The following is a 21,798-nucleotide window of genomic DNA, read 5'->3' as shown; positions in this document are numbered from 1 at the left end:
TGATGTCTGTGGATTTTCTCACTAAAGCATACTAGATTTGATAGCTAGGTTAGAGATTATCAAGGCTTTAAACTGTTTAAGGGGAGAAAACACCCAACCAAATGGAATCTCTTGGTGCCCCTTAAACTGAGGCAATGTTTGTGGGGTTTTTTGGGAGGACGGGGGCGGGGTGGGGGTGGGGGGGTGACTCGGGGAAACAAGAAGCATCTGGAAATGTAAGAATAGCAATTTTTTTGCTTTCTAAACTTCTGTTTAAGTGTAATAACTGAAAAACTGCATGGGGACACAAAGGTGTTCCAACACACACCTCTAAAGCCACCCAGGCTTCTGGCTACTTTTTCTTGACTGGGGTTTGATGGGTTTCAGATGTTTAGCTTGCCAGATGCAGCATGGGAAGAAAGGAAGCAAATGAAAAGTCTAGTAAATGCAATGAAGAGAAAGAAATTACATGAGATTAGGATGATATTAGAAACTGAAGATAAAGAAATGCATTTAAGCTCTCAAATTCCCCATGTGAAACCTTTAGCTTCCTAAAATCTGAAAAAGGCCCCTAGAGCCCAGATGCTTTTCTTTTTTCTCCAGCTTTTTCAGTTTACCTGGTAAAGTATTGACTCCTTCTTCAAACTTTGCCCTGCTATCCTGTTACACCAGTGTGCTGTAATAATGCTGCTGTTTTAAACCCATAGATACTTATCCCTGGGAAATGCCTGTATAGAGGGTTGTAGAAAGAGCAGCTCAGGTCATACCGGAGCAGTACTGGCACAACTGGGAGAAGAGCACAGAGGGGAGGCTGCATGTCCAGCCTTGGCTTCTTCTGTGTCTGCACATTAGGTGCCTCACCAGCCCAACCTCTTGAAGGAGGAATGGCTTTTGCATTGAAGAAGCGCTGATTGCGATCCACTGCACAGAGTTTTGACACTGTGCACTTTAAAGGGAACATTTTGAAGTTAATCTCTCTGGCAGCTCTCTGCAATGTGAGGTTGAGTTTTATGAAGCCAGCGCTGTAAAATGGAGCAACTTTGGGTTGGTGCAGTACCTAAGTAATCCCAAGAGCACTTTGCAAAGTGGCAAAGTACGTATGAATACAGCGTGTGCGTAGGCAGGAGATAACAAGGAGCTGAGGAGAAGAACAGTTTTGCTGGGGAGGAGGTGGAATGAAGTGGGAGTGGGGCTCCCAGCCCCAGTGCTGAGCCTCTGCAGCACCTTTAGCTGCTGCATGGCCAGGCAGGAATGAAGGATGAGGTGCCAATGGGGCAGCTGGTGCAGGCTGGGTGAAGGCAGGGGGGCCACAAGCAGGACAGGAGTGTGTTTGGCAGGACAAACCTGATTTTGTGTTGGGCTCTGGGCATTTTATTTCCGTTCATGTCTCTGCCATACCAGTTCACAAAGACAGCTGATTGGCAGCTTTCCCTTGCGATTTATTTGATCATGGTAATTTTTTTGACAGGCTTCCTTGTGATTTTTTAATATATCAAATAGAGCTTAATAATAGCCTGCTATTAAGTCCTTTTGTTTTTCCCTTGGGATTTTCTTATGACTGTTGCCTCTCTTACCTATTTGAAGCTCTTAATCTCTTTTCCAACTGTGAAGAACTTAGCAGTGTGAGTGCATGCATAATATGTAAAAACATTTAGCATAATTCTTGTTATGCTTGGGAATTAATAAATACCAGTATTGGGGATAATGGTAGGATAAATCAGGCTTGCCTAATTTACAGGGCTATTCCTGTTAAGTTCAGCAGGACAGGTCAGGTGCAGGATGATCTCCAAAATGGTTTTGTTTTATTTTATTTTTAAAATCAAATTTTATTTCCACTCATCTTTTGAAGATGAATTTTATCATTGGCTCTGGGATCAAGTGACCTCTGAAGAGAAAAACCTCAGTGAGAGTAAAAGTGAATAAACTAAAGTAAATTCTGCAGTATACATAATGGCTTTGAATTATCAAAGACAGTAAAAGGAAAGTGGCTATATGCATTTAATCAAAAAGTGGGGTAAGCACATCTAAATGGCACCTAATGCAACATGATTATGTTCTGTTATGAGTGAGACAAAATCCTGTTGTTTTCCTTATTCCCATGACACTATTGGTGCTGTATCTTTCTCTACCAGTTTTCTACCTCCACACATGGTAGGCCCACTTGTTTTTTTCTGCTCTTTGCTTTTACTGGTATTTTTCAAGAAAGTCAGAAATTCTTGTCTTCTACTCATTCCATTTGTATGCAGTGTTGAAATGGGGATAGCACAAAGCCTGATCTCACCTGTCAGTATTCAGGTGCACAAAGGGAGACTCAGATCTTTCCTTATCTCTTCTCATCTGCTTGCTACCACTCTGGTTGTTTAGCCCCTGTGTGATCATTGAATTTCTCCCCCTTCTTCTCTCCAACTCACATTTTTCTGTGGTCCCTGCCGGAAAAGATATGTGCCAGATACGGCTACATTTTGCTGAATTTGGAGTCAGAGTTCACAGGTAGATACTGGCTTGTGCTAATCCCTGATGGTGTTTGCAGCAGTGTGAGGGTAATGTGACACTGTTAAGCCCTACATGCCAGCAACAGACAGAGATTTGCAGTTGTGGTGTATTGTGGGAGAAGGCCATAACAGCGGTAACAGGATGGCTGCTGGTAGGAGCTGTACCAGTTCAACCCTCTGCCTATGTGTTGGAAGGATAGAGGAAAAGACACCTAAGCGTTCCCACCAACATCAACAATAAGGATCATATAAGAAGAGGAACTGAAAGTGATTTACAGAGTAATCTCTCCTCTGTATAAAGCTTAGACATGCAGAAGTCCTCAGGTTCCAGCAACTGTCTCCAAAGCCAGTCAGTTCAGAAGATGATTCTGTGGTGTGATCTTACCACTGGAACATATATGGATTGAACAAATTTCCTGATTTAAACCTTTATTAAATGGGGAATATTTTCCAGGATGTTATGCAGCCAAGGATTATTCCTTTGTCTGCAGTGTGAAATTCCTTTAGTCTTTTTACATTTTCTCTTTTGTCTCTCTTTTTCCTCTTTGTTTGCAATGACATTTGTTATGACCATTGGAAGGAAATGCTATTCTGCTTAGCTAATATTTTGGTTCCTCTTGCATAGTTAGAGGACTCCAGTGGAAGGCTGTGTTGAGGTCACACACCACAAATGTATGGTGGTGATGGCTAGACAAGAACTTCCATTCATGCTGGAGAGCATCGCTCAGGCGAGCCACTCACAGTGAAGGAGACAAATTGTACATTTCAAAAAGACTCGTAAAATAACTTTCAGGGAAGAAAATGACATCATAGAATGGTTTGGAAGGGACTGAAAAGATCATCCTCCTTCCATGGACAGGGACACCTTCCACTAGACCAGATTGCTCCAGCACCATCCAACCTGGCCTTGAACACTTCCGTGGATAGGGAGTCCACAACTTCTCTGGGCAGCCTGTTCCACTGTCTAGATCTTAGGTTTTCTTGAGTTTTCTCACAGGCTTTCTGAAACAATCAGAACCAGCAGAAAGCTCTAAATCCAAGTTAATTTTGAACTAAAAGCTATGAACTTTTAAGAACTCTTAGGCCATTTCAGGGAATGCTGCCTTAGCTGTAGCTATGTAGCATTTTTCCAGAGCACTGATAAGTGACTGATGATGCAAAACCAGGGAAGTTACTAGAAAGTGACACATGTATTTTGTAACCAATAGAAATAAGAAGTAAAGAAGAAAAAGTATTGCTTCCTTAGTGAAAAGATACAGAAAGAAACTTCAATACCCTCCTACACATTGTGTCCCGTTCTGTTCCCCAATGCAATGAAGACAAGAGGAGAAAAGGGATCAGAATTTATCTCTAATTTTGGCACCAGGGATAAAAATAAGTGGCTGAAATTCTGTGGAAGTTCTTTGTAACTTTCTGAATTTTTAGGTATGAATAGAGTGTATGGAGAAACTAGTATACACCCTTTTTCTTTGCACTAGTTTGTCATTGCCTCTGGATTTTTATGTCTCAAGTGCCTGCTTATTGCAGGAACCAGGGGGCTGAATCACTCCAGGCAGCCCACAGGTCTGGTGACTTCATTTCCTGGGTTATATAAAATCCAAACTTCCTAACAAATTGTCTACAGGAAGTGTTTACCACAGTGATATAGAACAATTAGAGTGCACAGAAACCTGGCCAGGTTGAAAAAACAATTACGTGAAATATTGACATTATTTATAAAGACCTTTAAACACAGCAGAGGAGTTTCCAGCCAGTGAGCCACCAACCAACCTGCCTACCTGAGTTCTGGGGCAGAAGTGTTTAGTTAGCTCTCAGGGCTAGATTTAGCATGAAGGGTGGAGACCTGTGTGGAAAAAATGCAGTTAAGGCATTATGTCTAGTTTGTTCCATTCTCTCAAGTAAATAGCTCACCTGTGTAGAACAAGAGATCTTATATTAATATATCTGTTAACATGGATATTCAGTATGTCTGCTGAGGTCCCTAGAGTTTGGATTTAAATAGTCCAATTAACAACTGAGTATGTTGTTTGGTGTGGGGAGATGGAGAAGAAGAAGCCATGAAGAATGAGAGCTCCCTGCACTGGCATGTGATGCTACAGGAAATAACGTTGACAGAAACAAGAGCCACCCATTAATCTCTCTCTCCACAGAGTTAAAAGTTATAAAAGTATTTCCCCATCCTATGTAGTCTACGGGCTCTTGGGTACCTATTTCACACCAAAAGTACAGCTTTTGCCTGACAAATCATTCTTTATAAATCAAAACAAGAAACAGCAAGAAAACAAAAAGAAACAGGAACCTGTTGACGATGTGCCACTTTTAAATTAATGGTTTTGCTTTCTAAAGACCCCAACCAAAACAAACAACTTATGCAGCTGTCATTGGCTTCTTATGGAAGCCATGTTTGGTACGCCTTGATTCTCTGACCAAGTTCTCTTAGTTAATTTTATGGTTTGCAAATTTTCATCAGCATGGCAGGCTTCTGTTCATTTAGTATTGCAAATTTTATGTCTCAAGAGAATTTTTATCAACATGTGTAAACAGAACCTTGGCCTGGAGTTTGAAAAGAAGAAGGATGCAGCTTCTGTGATGCGCTGTCCAGCATTATCTTTATGCAGAAGATGAAGCAGCAGAGAAGTTGGGAAAAGTACATCTTCACATTCAGCTGGAAATGTGGAAATGCAGAAAGCAAGTCAGCAAGCTACGTAAGTGAGCTGGTATTTGGCTGTTTCAGCATAACTTTAAGTAAGATCTGAAACAGATATTGCTTTGACTGCTATTTTGTATGCAGCAATGGAAATTTATTCTCTGAATCGTGACTATCACAGGGGTTCTTGCTTGGAGGTGAAGAATGCTCACCTCTAGGGAGTCCCCAGTGTAACTTTTTGTCCTAGATTCTTAAGTCAGAATCCTTGGTGGTGCACAGGACTTAGTAAAATTCAGCCACTAAGGGGATTGGTGTTACACACCAGTACTGTCAAAGGATTAAATTTCCCAAATGAGCCACTTAAGTGGTTCATAACTTCTTTGAGCCACATGTTTTTTGTTATGGAAAATCTGTGTTAGAACTATTTGTCCAAAGGCTCATTGTTTAACCTTTGGGTTTTTTTGCTTTTAGTTGATAGCATTCAGATCTCTTGCTATGAAATTGCAGCTTTCTTTAGTTTTCCAAGAAAGCCTTGCTTCTGCTAAATATCTGGTTAATTTCTTGCCTAGCTTCAATGACATGTTTGGCTATTGAAGGATCTTTAGTGTGTTACCTTTGTAGAAAGCTGTAATACTGCAGTCCGCAAATTTCCCATTTAAAGCAGCACACTTTTTTTAAGAACATCTCCATTGGTATAAAAAGTCTTTCTTACTTTAAGTTTTCTCATCTGTGAAAGGATTGTGATATTTCATTACTCTGACAAAATACCAAAACTTCTGGACAGCAGGACTTGTATGGCTCTTAAATACCATGCTACACTTAATTCTGTGTCAGGACTCCTAAATAGAAATAGTTGGATTTTTGGAGGTGGGGAGCAAATACAGCTGAAATGAAACCTAGGACATTACTCTGCATACGTTAAAGTGCTTAACTATATTGACTGCTGGAATCAGGATCTCATGAAGGAGTACGGATTATTACTATGTGCTGAAACTGTCAGTAGTTAAACTTGAATGTAACCAAATATAGGGCTAGAGACCTAAGCTTTTGCATCTGAATTTGGAGAGAAGTTGGCATTTACAAAATTATGAGCTTTTATTTTGTTACAGTTTTGGCAGACCCAAAACATCTCAGAGGGAGCATCTAAAATTACTAAATACTTTTAAGCTTTTGGCCTTAGAATTTAGACTCTGCTACCCGTTTTGTCTTTGCTGGAATGCAGCCACTTAAAGCACAAGTTTTAAAGATTCAAATAGAGATATCTTCTTAAATTTATGTCATAATTCGTGTTGGTATCTAAATTAATGTCCTCCAAGTTTATGCTGAAATTTATAAAGAGAGCATGCTCTTAACATATGTTTCATGTTAGAGAATGAAAAAGCCTTTTTGCAGTTTGTCTCAGCTTTAAGTTGTATTGCAGGCTGTGAATATGCATGAGGACATACATATATGTAGACTGAGCTCTTGCTGTATCAGTAAAAATTATATGCCTCTGATGCATCATTTATTGCATGAATCAACCTTTAGCAGTATTAAACTGCTTCTGGGGAATTTTTTAAAGACTGCTGGAGCCCTCTGAGATTTCATTCTCTCTATTCTCCAAGTCTGCCTATTATCATTTTAAAACAAACAAATAACTTCCCTACCCCCCCTCACCCCCAATCAATCCTGAAGAAAAAACTGTCAGCTTTAGAAATGTGGAGGTAAATGTGGAGGGAGTAAATGACTTTTTTTTTTTTTTTTTTAAATCACCTTGTCTTTAGGAAGGAAGATCTGAATGGTGATCATCAGAAATGTCTGGAAAATACATATGTAAAGAGCTTAATGGAAAATAGAGCGTGTATGTTTCTCCTCTTAAAATAATGCAACGAAAAAACATTCTGAGTGTCTGGGTAGGAATATAATGGAAGCGAAGGTGATTGTTTACAATGGGTAATAAAGCCAGGAAGAGTGTTTTCAGCTCTGCTTGCTCTGCTGCATGGCTTTTGAGCTATCATGGCAGAGTGTATGTGAGAAATTGCCATCATTACAGCCAATCTGGAAAAGGTAGATGCAGTTCTCTCCCTGGGATTATTGTGCCCAGGGAGCTGGGCAGTTCTTAGGTCTGTGGAAATCTGTAGCCAGGGTGGGGTCTGATTTGCTGTTTGGCTCATAGATCTGTCACTGAGCTGCAGTGTCTGATCCCTTTAAGTGGTTTCTCCAATGTGTTGTTCTGGTTTTGCCTTTCTTGTCCTTGAAAGGCTTGACGCACTGATGCAGGATCAGCTCTCACCTCATATTGCCCAGGCATTCCCCTTAAGCTGGAAAAAGACTTCCATGCACAGATTAGAGAGTTCAGTGTTTGCTGTGTGACTCTTCACATGGGCTGTACAAGATTCACAGGGTGTGAGCTGATTCACCATCTACCTGTTAGCATGTGTGTGCATATTTAAATTGCAGGTACTTCCTGCAGGTATTCTTGCTGTGAGACCCCTGCTTACTCAACAGCTTTCTTACAAGTTACTGCTCCTAGCCTCAGATGAAAGGCCTGGCTGTTGGGAACTGTGAGGTTCTGGCTAAGATGCAGGGACACAGGGTAGATAAGAAATAATAGTGTATGGGAGCAGATTAATGCCAGCAGTATTCTACAAGTACATATCTTTGTTGTCTTTACTCAGCTGCAGAAGTCACAGCCATCAGTGTCAATGAAACAGTCCTGTAGAATAAAGGCCATCATCTTTTGCCAGCCCTGTAGCAGAGTGGTGCTCTCATTAGCTGTGTCTGTGGGAAAGCTCCTGTCTGGCTCTGAACACCTACAGAATCAGAGCTTTGCATCTTGGCACTGGTGGGAAGGAAAGATGGCCTTCAGGCAGTACTCTGTAAAATGCAAGCATTTATTTTCTCCTTTTACTTTCTTTTAGTGGCCAAGATGGAATACTATTTTGACCCAATCAGACAAAATAAGTGTGATTCCATTTGTATCTGTCAAACTCATCTTAACTGCAAAATAATTTGTTTATCAAATTACTTGTGAATATGTATGTCTTCAGTGTGGTACAAGACAGAGGAACTCTGCCTCTCTTTTGAAGAATTCAGATGGGATTAGGGCTTCAGCAAGAGTAAAATTGGCCTTCAGTTTGGTGGAGAAATGCTAGACAGCACGGATTATATCTTTCTTGTTTTATAGCTAGTAAGTGCTGTATGCTTTGGTTTGTGCCTCTCTTAGTATGACTTACCAAAATAAAGTTGGTATAAAGAAAAAATACAAAAAAAAAAGTAGCAGAACAGAATAATTTTCTCTGTACACCAAAAGTATTTAATCCAAAAATCATAAAAACTCTTATTCTTGAGACTGAAAACAAGGACATTAACTGAGTCATGGTACACAATCTCTTGTTAAAAATCTCTCAAAAATGCCAAATATCAGTTTTCACTCTGAGATAAACATCCTTTTTAGCAGGCTTGTACAAACTAGCAAGTGGGATCTAGTTTCAATATGCCTGATGGTGCACACAACTACCTACATGGCCCATAAACCTCTCTGATGTCTCTTATAGGTTCTGAAGGAGTCAGGGTTTGTCTGTTCTGTTAAATTTTTTGTGTGTGATATACAGGAAATCAATTCTGGTTTATATTTCTGCCCAATTAGTATAAAATGCAGAGAGAGGTGCCTTGATGCTACAGAAATAAGTCCAGGTAAATTCTCCCGTAGGTTCTGTGGGCTACCCGCCTAGCTTGCTGGTTTTGGAAAGAAGCAGACCTGCTTTTGACAGTGTATTTTGTGTGTGATGAGGTTGCAGATAGGTAAAAGACAAACACTTTTGTTTTGCCAATTGCCTTCAGCTTTACAAAAACAACATAGTTAAAATTGGGGTCAGGTGAGATTAGGTAAACCATTTAAAATGAAGATAACCTTTTTTGATAGTCTAATTTTTTAAGTGAAGGTAGTTGTGGGCGGATGCTGGGAGGTGCAGAGAAGAAGGCAATGAAGGACACCCTGGGGGAAAAGTGTATCTCTACCAAGGTCTCATCCCATGGAAATACAGGCCCCAAGGTCTCATCCCATGGAAATACAGACCCCCCCAAGGTCTGCAGCTCTTCTGCACTTGCAGAGCAGTGACTGCCTGTGAGAGGAGCATCCTGGGATTCCCTCTGTGGTGCAGTGAAGCTGTCATTTTTAGCAATGTCACTGCTGCTTCCTGTTTATAGGAAATTCATGGTGGGAATAAGATTGTTTTGGATTACTGCTCAAATAAAGTCAAACTCCTGAGAGCCAGACCTGTGCCTGTTTAGACCACTTCAGAAATCCACTTCTGTTGCTGTAACTCAGTTTTTTCACCTTCCCATTCGTGCTTTCTCCTGCTGGGGGCTGGATTTCTGTCCCATCAAACAGTGGGGGGCTTAGTAGGGGCAAATCCTCGATATTACACTACCCACCTTGTTGAATTTTTTGGTCTGTGGCTCACAGCTGATGTGGACAGTTTTGCTTTGGTTGTACAAAATAAACCTAGGTGGTTTCTCTCATCTGAGGAGGCTAAGCATCTCAGTTGGTTGGTGCCTGCAGGAGAGCTCACTTAGCCTGTTGTCTTTCTGTAGTGCTTTCCACACTCCTCTTGTCCTTACTCTCAGGAATTGCATAATCATCCTGTCTCCATGTGTTGGGACTGGCCTAAGTTTCCTATGACCTTAACTGCTTTTGAGGTCCTGTTGAGCTGTTTCATATCATTATTGTTAAAAATTAGTTCCTGCTGGTCTGTCCCCTTAGTGTTGGGTGGTGGTGGTCTCTGTCTTCTTCACTGTTTAATAGGGTGAAGGATCACTAACCAAAATGCTTGTTATGGAGAGAAAAATTAAGTATTGCATCTGCCAGTGAAGGATGCCATGCAACTAGTAAAGATTTTCTCCTTATTCCCTGAAATATCTACATCTCTCTGCATTTCAAGCACAGGAACGGAATTAAGGGATAAAATATCCTCTTCATTATCATTAAGAACATTGCTTCATGGCCTCTTTTATAAATCAGTAACGGAGGGTAATGGAGCAGAAGGTTCTCTCTGAGATCTTAATTAATCCAAGCAGAGATGTGTGTCTGTGATGTGAGTTAGGATTAGAAAATAGCTCTAAAAACAAAGCAGCCTATGCAAAATTGATGAACACTGGCCTATAAAACAATTCAGTGAATGAGTTCCCATCTGTAATGTGGCATTCCTTGAAATAATTGGCCAACGCAGTCTTCATCAGAGGAGGTAGTAAAGTCTGAATGAATAATTTTATCACTTTAAGTTAATTTATGATGGTGTGGAGAGGGTGGTAGATATGTTCTTTCACTGAGCCAGACCCTAGTGTGTTACCATGGCCTTATAAGAAGATGTTCTTTTTACTTTTTGAGCTGCACCTAGAATACAGAGGCCTGTGATCTGCTTGTGTGGCTCAGCCAATCTCTGAGGGAGGAAAGGTATCCAGGAACAAAGTGTAAGAGTTTGTATGTGGGCATCAGAGAAGAGAGAGAGGTTGGAGGAATGACAGGCTTCCATGTCAGAAAGTGAACTTCTTCCCTACGCACGCCTGCAGGAGTGGGTGTTGAGGGGAGGCTGACTGCCTGACTTGCTTCTGGAAATCTTCCATGTTTTCAGCAGAGTGAAAAGAACATTATTTTTATTGCTATTAAGAAGTGCTTCTGCACTTACAGTGTCTGTAAGTGAGTATTACAGTGCTGCTCAGTGGAAGGTTAGCTGAAAGTCACAGGATGTCTTTAGTCTGATGCCTTGGGAGGCCTCAATCTGCATTGCATCTGTAGTGGTCTCAAAACCGAGGATTAGGAGGATCCTCAAAAACAGAGGATTAGGAGGATCCTGTGGTCAGTAATGGGACACAGGAACCCTTCACATGGGGCAGGGGTGCTCTTTGGTGAGCTGTGGGAGGGGAAAGTGAAGGCATGAGGATTATGAGCAGGGAAGGGCAAGAAAAAGCATGTAAGAGGGTACAGTATTGTCCAGGGGAAAGAAAGGTGACTAATGCTCATTTCCAAAGGCTCCAAGTATAGAGTAGCCTCTTGGCACTCCATTGCTCCAAAAAGAAGAGTCTGTGTGTATGGGCTAGGGTATGTGGCACCAGGACTGAAGGACAGTGGTGATGACAAATGAAAGGTGGTGACTCCTGTGTTTCTCAGGAAACTTCCTCAATGAGAGGAGATTTTTGCAAGGAATGAATGCTGCCAAACAATTGATTTTGGTTTTTTGTTGTTTTTTGGTTTTTTTGGGTTTTTTGTTAGGTTTTTTTGGGTGGTTTTTTTCATTTTTTTTTTTTTGCTTTTTGTTTTTTTCACTTGCTGCTTTATTCTGTGGGGAGATTATGTTGCTTAACATTTCCTGTTGCTATTTGGGTAAGATGTCTCATTTTAGCCAAAAAAATATGGGAAGGTGAGAATGATAAGGTGTTCAGTGGCCAGCAGCCCTTGTACGTAATAGGAGCACAGAAGACAGGGGCTTGAGAAAGGTGCCTTGGATGGGCACTGTTGCTGTGGCACACTCACTCTGCCCATCCTGGATGTTGCCCTGCTAGTCAGAGAAGTCAGCTGCCTCCCTTTGCTCCTCATAATAGCATAGCAAGTTTGATGAGTATGATATGGTCTGAGCAACAGGTCTGGTGTGTTGCATTGCCCTGCCCAAGCTGCAGGAATCAAGGGCAGGACTGCTCAGTTGGTGCTTCCAGACAGCCCCAGCCACCTGATCTACCACCTTATCATACCTCCCTTCATTTCTTCACCCTTCTCCCTCCATTTCCATAGCTCCCTCCTAACTAGCAACTGGTCAGTGAAAGGTGGGACTAAGCACTTTGCTTAGATGCCTTCCTGAGCCCACGGTGCCATGGGGCTGGAGTGTCTGGAGGTGGTTGTTCTGGCCGTGGTCTTGTTATTTTTAGAGTTAGATTAGGTAGCCTTCTGTGCTACCTTTAGGCTACCTTTAGGCATTTTGTGTACCCCTCTCAGTATTACCACCCTGGCAGCATCAGCCAAAGCAGGGTGTGCAAAGTGTGCCACAGAAAAATGAGCATTTGTCAACGAGCCTTTTCCTTGCCAGCAACACTGAAGCAGAAGAGTATTCCCAGCAATTCTGTGTGCTGCAAATAGTCTTTGTTACCAGCAATTAAGGATTGGATGGGATTTTAAAGAATTATATTGGCATCTGTTAAACTTAACCCTTTCAAATCAAGTCATTATTTGGCACAAAACATGCTTTGTCCTCTGCAGCTAGTAAAACACAGAGAATGCAAGTCTGTATCAGAGCAGAAGAAAATTAGTGAGAGGCATGACTGTGCCTCTGGTAGCACTGTGCTACCTGAGGGGACAGGGCGAAATCACAAATCCTCTGCAGGGAATTTGTTGGCTTCCCATGGGAAATGCCTAATCTGGCAGGTCAGGTCCGCTCTCATTCTTCACTTTTCTTAACAGTCATATGTCTTTTGAGAGTCAGAAACCCAGTCCTCCAAGGATACAGAATGGTTGCCTCTGAAGTATGGGGTGGTGCTCCCCACTCCACCCTCAGTCTTCTCTCTTTCTAGCTCATTAGGGAACCCTTGCCAATTAGGTCTCCCAAGAACTGGTTAGACAGGAATAGGTCAGCTGTGAATGTATCAGATTAACTGCATGTATTCTTTATATTGCTTGTGAGTAAATGATTGTGTTCTGTAGGTAATTCATAAATTTGTCTAATTCTTCATGTAATCCTCACCAAAAAAAAAAAAAATCCCAAACAAATGCATAAGAGGGTAGTCAAGGGCACAATTCCTCAGTGGAATAAAAAGAATGCAAATTTTTTAGTCCAAGTTATTTTAGAGGGCTGACAAATCCAAAGAGTATTTAGTAGCAGTTTTGAAAATGTAATCCAGTGCTCTTTTCTGTTTATTTTTATTCCTTTCAGCTATTTTTCTCTTTGTTTTCTTTTGGTGTTTTTTCCTTCCAATTTTATCAATTGCATGCTCAAAATTCAGGGATGAGTTAAAGTGCAGGAAAGATTAGCTCCAGCTTTATTGAGAAATAACTCTTACTCAGTGAGTGTCCAAAATGTCCAAAAGGAAGAAAAATGAGTGTACTCTTTGTGGACCTATACCTGTTTCTAGCATGGCTAATTACTGTTAAGTAATTACTAACACTTCAGTAGTGGCCATAACTGAATTTTATGAGCACAAAAGAGCATAAGGCTAAAAGAAGCAGCAAAGTTTATTAAAACAGAGTAGAGTGGGGAAAGTCCTGCACCTCCTCTGGACATGTTCAGGGTGTGGTGAAGAGCTGTCCCTGACACCCTTCCATCAGAGAAATGTGTCACTGAGACAAAGTGCAGAAGGAAGCTTGTTTGATGCCTACCAAAATGTATCTATTCCTCTTTAAGATTTGGAAGTGAACTGATGTCCTGGCTTGCCTCTGCTAGTTCCATGGCAAGTGCTGTGAAGGAAGGGGTGTGGAAATGTTCCTTGTGAGCTCTGTGCTTGTACCCCAGTAGCTGCTTTGGAAGGATGTGGAGAGGAGGCACAGGTTAGATGAGATTTGTATTCTTACAGCAGAGGGTAAGCATCCTGCTCCACCTGCCCTTCTATATTCCTGCCCCCCAAGCTCCTGCAGTATTCTTCTGGTTTGCATATTGTTCAGCACTGTATCTTTCTTCCCTTATTGTTTTTCTAACGTAATTCATCTTGTTCCATAAAGCTGGGCAGGCCTAGCAGTAAAATAAAGCAATGGTTTACTAATCAAAGCCCAAGACAAAAGTATTAGTGCTTAGAAGGCTAATGACTATAGGAACAAACGATGTGGTTACAGTCTTTGTTTAAAGTGAGGTGCCTCCTTAGCTGTCTCAGTACATCTCACTCAAACACTGTGTTGCACTTACTTGAGGGAGATGACCTGATCCCTTCCCACATCTGATAAATTCTTCAAAATTTGAGGAAATTCAATTTTCCATATAAGTTGCTGATCTTATTTTTAATAACAGGCCAGTAGCAAAGCAATTTGCCAAGACCTACTGCTCCTGTCCAATAGTCTCTTGGTCATCCTCTCCCCAGCACATGAGAAGGTTTTAGGAGAGAGCATTGGTAGCCCCATGATGGACTCCTGCACGCACTTGTGCACATGTTTCTGGGGGCAAATGGCATAATTTCCATCTGCTCTTTGCAGGGTGAGAGGACAGGATTGCCCCAGAAGCTTTCCTGAGAGACAAGACTGTAGCAATAGCAGTGACTGCACACTGATGGTGGGCAGCTCCTCTGAGGAAGGAGCAGTTGTTGTCTGCCTCACACCTGGATTGCCCAACAGTCATGCCAAACTCAGCTTCCCAGCCCTGTGCTAGTGAGAAGGTACCTTGCATTCCTTTCCCTCCCATCTGGAAGGGCTGAGCCCTGGAAGGATGAAATAAAGGCTGATTGTTTGTCTGAGGTGGAACAGTTGGGACCCATCTACTCATTGTAGCCTGTCAGAGCTAGTGTTGATTTCTGCTGCCAGCCCTTGTACCTTTGCCATAATTCCCTAAGCTGCCATCCAGAAAACACGTGTGGGGATGTATGCAACACGAGCGAAGAGGAAGGTTTGCTGGTGTGGTGGGGGAAGAGCAGGCAAAAAGCTTCTGTTTTAGAAAGGGATGAGTAGTTTAGATGCATGTGTTGCTAACAGAGGTGAGAAGGGTCAATAGTTTGAGTTCCCATGACCATCCGTAGTGACATGATAGCATCTGGCTAGAAATATGCAGAAGAGCATGATTGAAACCTGGGGTTGCTCAAAATGAGCTAAAATTACAAGTACCGTATCAGTAGCTACTTGGCACAGGAAAGGAGACATGACTTTTGTAAATATTTTTTTTTTCTTATCTGTGTTTCTTGAACTGGAGTATCTAAGGGGGGAAATTTAAAGCCTCCTGAGAACCTGAAGTTCAAAAAATTATCAGGACTAAAAGATACCAGTAAACATGTAAGGCCTTTTGAACAAGTAGTGTGGACTTAGAAAAATAATGAATTATGGGCTTCACCTGAATCCTAGTGAAGTCCACAGGGGTCTCAGAATGCTTCTTCAGATGGAGGGTGATATCCTGAGTAAGAAATAGACTTCTTGGTTTCTTTAAAGGACCAGACAGCTTTTTGAATAACTGTTGTATTTTAGCCAGTTATAACTACCTGTTTATGATGAGGGGAAGTTGTTGTTGTTGTAGTGCCTGTTATTGACTGCTTGCTGAGTCATTTAGAGCATAATTAGAGAGATGAAAGGCCAGTGTAGGGTCCTGAAGAACCAGTTCCTGGCCAAGTGCCTCTATCTTTCAAGACCTTTTTAGTGTACCTCTTTGATAAAAACTTTGAAAGCAAATACAGAGCTACTAGGCAAGGAACCTATCCTGAACTGATGAGGTAAGATTTGGAAGTGCAGGTATCTGCTATTCCAAACAAGGGGCATGCTATGAAGCCACAGAATAAACAAATGATGGCTGGCAGCAACTCAGACCATACAAAAGTTAAGAGGGAACTCATAATTAGGAGAAGCTGCTACTTGAACCAAGAGCATTGTAAGCATTTGAAGGATTTTTAAGAGGGAGTAGAAAGTAAATTGGGAACTGGTTCTCTGAGCATGAAGAACACAAGGTACAGAGAGAAGTAGGAGAGTCCATATTAGCTAAAACCCTACCAATTTTGAGGGATTTCCATTAATTCTAATAGGTTTCCTTCTTTCAAACACTTACAGTTTCTTCTGAGTAACCTGGTGGGGGTATTTAGGGACACCACAATAGCCATTGGAGTTGCTAGGATACTCAGTTATATTAAAGAGGGGATTAAAATTCAACTAGAAGGTGTAAACCTACATGGCATAGAATTGAGGGCAGGCAGAAATATCATGTGAAAGGTTGCCATCTCTTCAGTGGCAGCAGTCGGAAAAGATGTGATAAAAGCAGTCACAGGAGGAGGCAGGATCAGTGTGCAAGAGATTTTAAAGCAAGGTTACAGGAGACCGGCCTGAGGCTTTCTGAACTGTGAAGAAGGGTTTTTATTTTTAAAACCCCAAAACCTGTGAAGGGAATAGTGAAACATTTTCATTTCCTTCCTGGTTCTCTTCTTGAGTGAAGCCCCTTTACACTCCTTAATGTAAAGTTAGTATAGTAAATGTAGAGCTGATCAAAGGATATACTTCCTTTCCCAACACCTTGTCAGCTGCTGCAGCCTGCAGTTGCAAGAGGTGGATGCACTTGAAATAGACTCTGTGGACTCCCCATTGAAAGACTGGCAATTTCGCAGCACAATGCAGCATTTGTTATCACAGTACCTGCAGGAATAAGTGATGGTATGGCTCCCAAGCAGGTGTTGGGAAAGAGCTCGTGCACAGCCTTGCACAATTAACTGGCTCCTTACCTCTTCCCTTTTGTCACTCCAGGTCACACGCATCATTTCTCTCGCGCTTTTAGAGATAGCTACAGCGGTGCTGGCACGGCAGCCCCAGTGGACCACTCGTCTAATCTGCTGTGGCAGTTCACCCTCTATGTAGGCCACTGCAGAACAAATTAAACTTTTGGTGTTTTCGTTTTCTTCTGCAAATGGCTTCCTTCTTTGGTTCAGTTTTTCATTTGTATCAGCATTCACTTTTTTTAACTACGTGGCTCTGTCCCTCACCTTTGGCCTTGCAGAGAATCCAGTAACTGTTTTCCTGCAAGTGGTAAGTGTATTTTCAAGGCCTAGGCTTTAAATGGTTGTTCTGGCAGAAAAAAAAAAAAAAAATTCCTCTCACGCCCTTGACATGAAAATAACAATGTGAACAATGGGAGCTGGCCGGAGCCAGCCTGACGCTGGAGCGCGCCGTGTGGAAGGAGGCTGAAGAGGGAAAAAAAAAGCCTCTACATGCCGTGGAGGGAGGATGTTCAGCAGACTATTTGCATCAGGGTTTGAGAACCCACACAATAAAAATGAAAGTGCAGAGTGCAGGCCAGCTGCCTGAGATAAGATCACATTGTTGGAAAGGGGAGAAATGTACTGTCTCCACACTAGCTGGGCAGGCAGCAAGAGTACTCTGCAAAACAAGTGGTGAGATCAGACGTGCAGCCGCTCTTCCTCGGTTGCTGACGTTTCGAGTGGTTCTGATTGATTTTTGGATGTCACGGTATGCCACAGCCAACCTGGGAGAATTAAGCAGATGGTATAGCGTGCAGGGGAATTGTGTGGAGCGTGGATATGGAGGGCAGCTAAAATCAATCATTTTTAACAAGTAAATGCAACTTTGTGCAGTTCCCCGGCAGTGGTAGGGCCGTAACTGATGCGATGGCTTTATTGCAGCTGTTTGTGGGTGCGTTTGGCCTCAAACAGGGAGGAAAGAAGCCTCTGCTGTGGCTCAAACAGAGCTCTCATTTGTTCTCTGCACAGCTCTGGGATTTGGTTCCTCACATCTGTGGCAAATCATCTTATTTACCACCTCCAGTGACCAATTCAGATGTCGACAGAAATGTCAGTTTTAGAAACTCACAGATGCTATTAGGGGTAATGATCTAGCTGGATTTTTTAATTGTATATTTAACATACACTGTGGTAAGACTACAGAGTTGGGTTTGAACTCTCTCACCTAATTTTTAACTCCAGGTTTTTTTTAATGAAAATTGCTAAAAATAATTTTAATCCCCCCCTAAATTACCTTTGAAATTCTCATGTGCCTTCCTCAAGCATTACAGAAGATTGTGGAGCTGCACTCTATTTAGTCTGAGCTCTGTTCATCATCTTGTGTTGCTGGCTAGTACTGGTGGTTTAACTTCATGTTCTGTGGATGATTTCCTGGGCCTACTACACCACTTTTATACTCAGCGATAAAGAAGTGATTGCCTGTGTGATTGCCAGGCAGACATGGAGGGTTTTAGCATGCCAGCCATTTTTCTCCACCCTTGTGTGGGCAGATGCTAGCGTGTAACAGTGCTTTCACCTGCTTTGTCCTCTAGGGCTCCTTCTCTCCTGCTATGGATTTGCAGCCTTTTAAAACCATTAGGAAGAGATTTTAGGGTGAATTTCTTGAATACCACAATACTAGCTTTATGTCTCTTCTGATGTAAAGCATGGACAACATCTTCTTTTTACTGCCTTTTCCATTCATGCCCCTGGGCACAAAAAATACCAAAAAATGTGCGAAAACCGTGTGCTAAACAGGGGCAACTGGAGAAACTTCACTGCAGAGCATGGTGCTGTGTAGTTGATCCCTGCCAGAAAAAGGTTGCTAAGCAAGTCTGCAAACAAGGGATTCTTCTGCACCTTTTGTGACCACTATGATGGTGTGCCAGAAGACAGTACCTTTGTCTATGCCATGTGGTCATCGTGGACCTTGGCTCCACATATGAATGTGCATATCTAGAGATAAATTCCACAGTCCAATGTGGCTCTGTCAGGTGAGCTGGCTCAGTCTTTCTCTACCAGTGTGTGTAAGTATTCCCAGTGTTCGCTTCCACACTGCTACTCTGTCAAATAAAAAGGTCCCATTTTAACAGCTTTTTTCTCTGGCCATCCAAGACATTGACATGACTGGCACTGCAGTTTAGAAGCACAGGCACTGGTGGTGATGGCATGGAGCTGTAGAGGTTTGTGTATGCATTGGGTCAGGATTATCACAGGAACTCTATGTGTGGATTCCACATCTTTAGCAGACCTGTTTAAAAATTACTTTCCAGTGCCCAGAATTAAATGCAGGATGCATTTGGCTGTGTGGAGATGCTAGTCCTGTGCTCATGGTTAATTTGATTATAATTTTTTTTTTTACATTTGTGCACAGTTGAGCTATTATTGATGCACATATACAAATCAATATCTGTGAGAGTCCTGGCTTACTGAGTAAGCCAGCAAGTAGACTGACTAGAAGAGATACCATGAAGGTTCAGATTGCTCCTTGGTCAGTGTAAAATATGAGCAACTGGTTTAGCCTTTCAGTGTCTCTATGATCCCTCCTCCTTAAAACAGTCTGCAGGAGTTGCTTCTGGAAGGAGCTTATGTTTTTTGGAGACAGGTGTTGTAGAAAGAAAGAGCACTTCTTCAGGTTGCTGTGCCCCAGCTCTGCCAGGTCAGCCTTTGCTCATCAGCCTGTTACTCTTCATCAGTGATATCGATGTTAAGGACAAAAAGAGCTCTAGTCAGTGGGTAATGGGTGGAGACTGTGGCCTGCAGATTAATTAGGATGTTTGCTCCCTTGGTTTACTGACACTTGAACTTAAGTAGGTACATCCCGTAGAAGAACATCACTGTAACTCTGTTTCCTGGTATTTTAGAAAGTATAACCTTCCACACTCAGCTGCATCTCTAGAAAATTTACTGTGTTTGTTTTGGAATTCTAGCTCTTGTTTGTTTCTTTTTCTAAGTGGGCTTTCATATAGCAAAGTGTATCTGTATTTAGACTTTTCTGAACCATGCACAGTAGTAGGGAAAAAGTCTCCACTATTCTCTAGGATTATCTTAAAAATAGTAGAAACATGCAACACAAACTACAAGATACTGCAAGTTCTCAGAAAAGTCTGTTCAACTCTTTTTCTTCCTCCTAAAGAGAGACAGTTCCATAATTCTTTTCTATAAATATGTGGATTTATTTTTCATTATTGTTTTTATTAAAAGAATTGTGTTTTAAGAATTGCTCAATCTGCTAGGCTTAAACAAAGAATTAATGTCTGAATTGTCATTATAATGTAATTTTTAGGCTGAAAATCCTTTTGGCATGGGATGCTTGTAGCCTAAATTGTTTCTGCTATATAAGGAAATGGATTTTATTTAACTTTCTTAACCAAGGAATCTCTATGTGCACAAGAGAGGAGCATCCAAATTCAGACCAAGAATAGAAATTTTCTAACTGCATTAGTGAGTTTCTGCTATGGCTCTGTAACTAGTAGTTTATACAATTACTCATCTCTGATTTCATGAATGCTAGGGGTTACAGGTGTGTTTTCTTAGCAATTTTAATGTATTGAGTCTTTTTGCTGCAATAGCCCTGTTGGCAGCTATTTGGGTGTGGGCTTTGCTCTGTCTTCCCTGTAGTTGTTCCTCCCACTGTGTTGGCTCTGAGCTTGGGTGGTGAAGGCAAAGGTAAGGTTCTTGTGCCAGAATCCCAGGACTCCTGAAATCCCAGCCCTTACCTTACCATCCCATGTGTCCTGAGGTGGACAGCAAGTCTAGTTGCTGAAGACCTGCTGTCTTCAGCAACTGGAAGCTGCCAGGTAACACACACAGCCCAAATTCCTGATCCTTCATGTGTGGGCTGTGCTGGGGTCTGTGCACACATACCAAAATCAGCTCTTGAGCTTCCTGGCACAAGCAGCCACATGGTGGGATTCAGCCTCCTGAGATCAGCTCCTCTGGTGCCAAGGGGATAGCTGGTGGCTCCTGCATCATCTCTGAGTGAAGGGGATGCAAGATGCAGTGAAGTGGGAGCAGACAGGCTGAGTCTGGCCCTCAGTCAGCAGCTGCCTGACTGTGATGCCAGCTGGTTGCCAGTTGATTTTTTTGGGCTAAGAGTGACCCTTAGCCACCTTCCCTCAGGGCTGTATCCACAGAAGGGCTGATACTGCTACCAGGTATTTATAGATGCTGTATTTTGCTTATTAGTGTTTCACTGGTGGTTGAAAGCAGAGATCTGCTTCATGGAAAGGAAACAAATCATGCCCCATATTGAGCCAAACATTACATCTTCCTGGTCCACAAAGGTGAGTTTGTAGCTCCTCTTTCCCTGCACACACTCCCTCCCTGCTGACTGGGAAACACTGAGGCAGTGTAAACCACTTTGGTGGCCCAAGGCATGGCACAGAGGTGTGGTGCCATGCCCAGCTGGCTGCGAGCCAAGTCCTGCCTGTAGGAGCCCACCAAACCTCTTCTCACTTGGTGATGAAGCACAAGAATTTGTTTCACACATGTGCTGAGATGCATTTCTTGTCCTTGCAATGCTTCAGATTGATTCCTCTCTCTAAGATATGATTGTGCTTTTCACTGTAAATTGTCACTGAGTCCCTTGGTATTGGGGGATTTGAATGGTTTCAACCTAGCAACAGGAGACTTGGACCTGCAAAATCTATGGCTGAGGTGAATGTGATGTGATGGTTGGTTCCATGTGCAGTTCTTTACAGCAGATACTGCCATTATGCATAAAGGATAGTTAGAAGCCAAGAAGAGCTAAATATGCTATAAATTTTACTTCCTCCTCTCCCCCAGTAATGTCTGCCTTTGCCTGTCCTCAAGTGCACTGGACAGAGAAATTTGGTAAGAAAGTACCAGGATATGAACAAGTAGGATCAAAATGGGCATCCCATGCTGCTGTTGGCTTTGTGCACTGTGGTCTGATTTTCCCCAAGACCACAGCTGCCCTTCCCTGAAGCTGTCAGGCCATTTGGGGTGAGTATCAGTGACGATGGCATGGTATGGCATGCTGTGGTGTGCCCCCTTGATGGGAGCTGCAGATCCTCCCTGGCCTCCATAGAATAGTTAGAGTTAGAAGGGATCTTTAAAAGTCATCTAGTCCCACCCCACCTGCAGTGAGGCTAGGTCAGGGTGCTCACAGCCCCATCCGGCCTGACCTTGAATGTTTCTAGGGATTCCTGTCCCTGTAGTTGTCTCCTGTCATTGCACACTGTCAGTAAGACTGCTGTGGCTTTGGACAGGGAGCAGGAAGCATCTAATGCAGCCCTGCAAACCCCAAGCTACGTCACTGGCATGGGAGAGCCAGAAACCCTCCTCACA

General features: G+C 42.3%; 1 protein-coding gene across 4 annotated transcripts in view; it reads left to right on the top strand.

Moving 5' to 3' along the window:
• Nucleotides 1–21,798, top strand: part of PDE10A (phosphodiesterase 10A) — a 343,399-nt gene that overhangs the window by 114,636 nt on the left and 206,965 nt on the right. For 2 of the 4 annotated variants that reach the window (XM_071430669.1, XM_071430706.1), the window contains exon 2: nucleotides 5,016–5,176. The exons of the other annotated variants lie outside the window; for them this stretch is intronic. Coding sequence is in view for 1 of the 2 variants with exons in the window: in XM_071430706.1 (XP_071286807.1) it covers nucleotides 5,143–5,176 (34 nt within the window). In the remaining variant the exon portion in view is untranslated. The remainder of the gene's footprint in view (nucleotides 1–5,015; nucleotides 5,177–21,798) is intronic. 4 annotated transcript variants of the gene reach the window in all.

The sequence above is a fragment of the Agelaius tricolor genome, unplaced genomic scaffold (genome assembly GCF_023055355.1).
Source record: "Agelaius tricolor isolate 1412-34295 unplaced genomic scaffold, bAgeTri1.0.p SCAF_1, whole genome shotgun sequence".
Lineage (NCBI taxonomy): Eukaryota > Metazoa > Chordata > Aves > Passeriformes > Icteridae > Agelaius > Agelaius tricolor.
The sequence above is the reverse complement of the archived record's forward strand: the minus strand, read 5'-3'. Positions and strand labels throughout refer to the sequence as shown.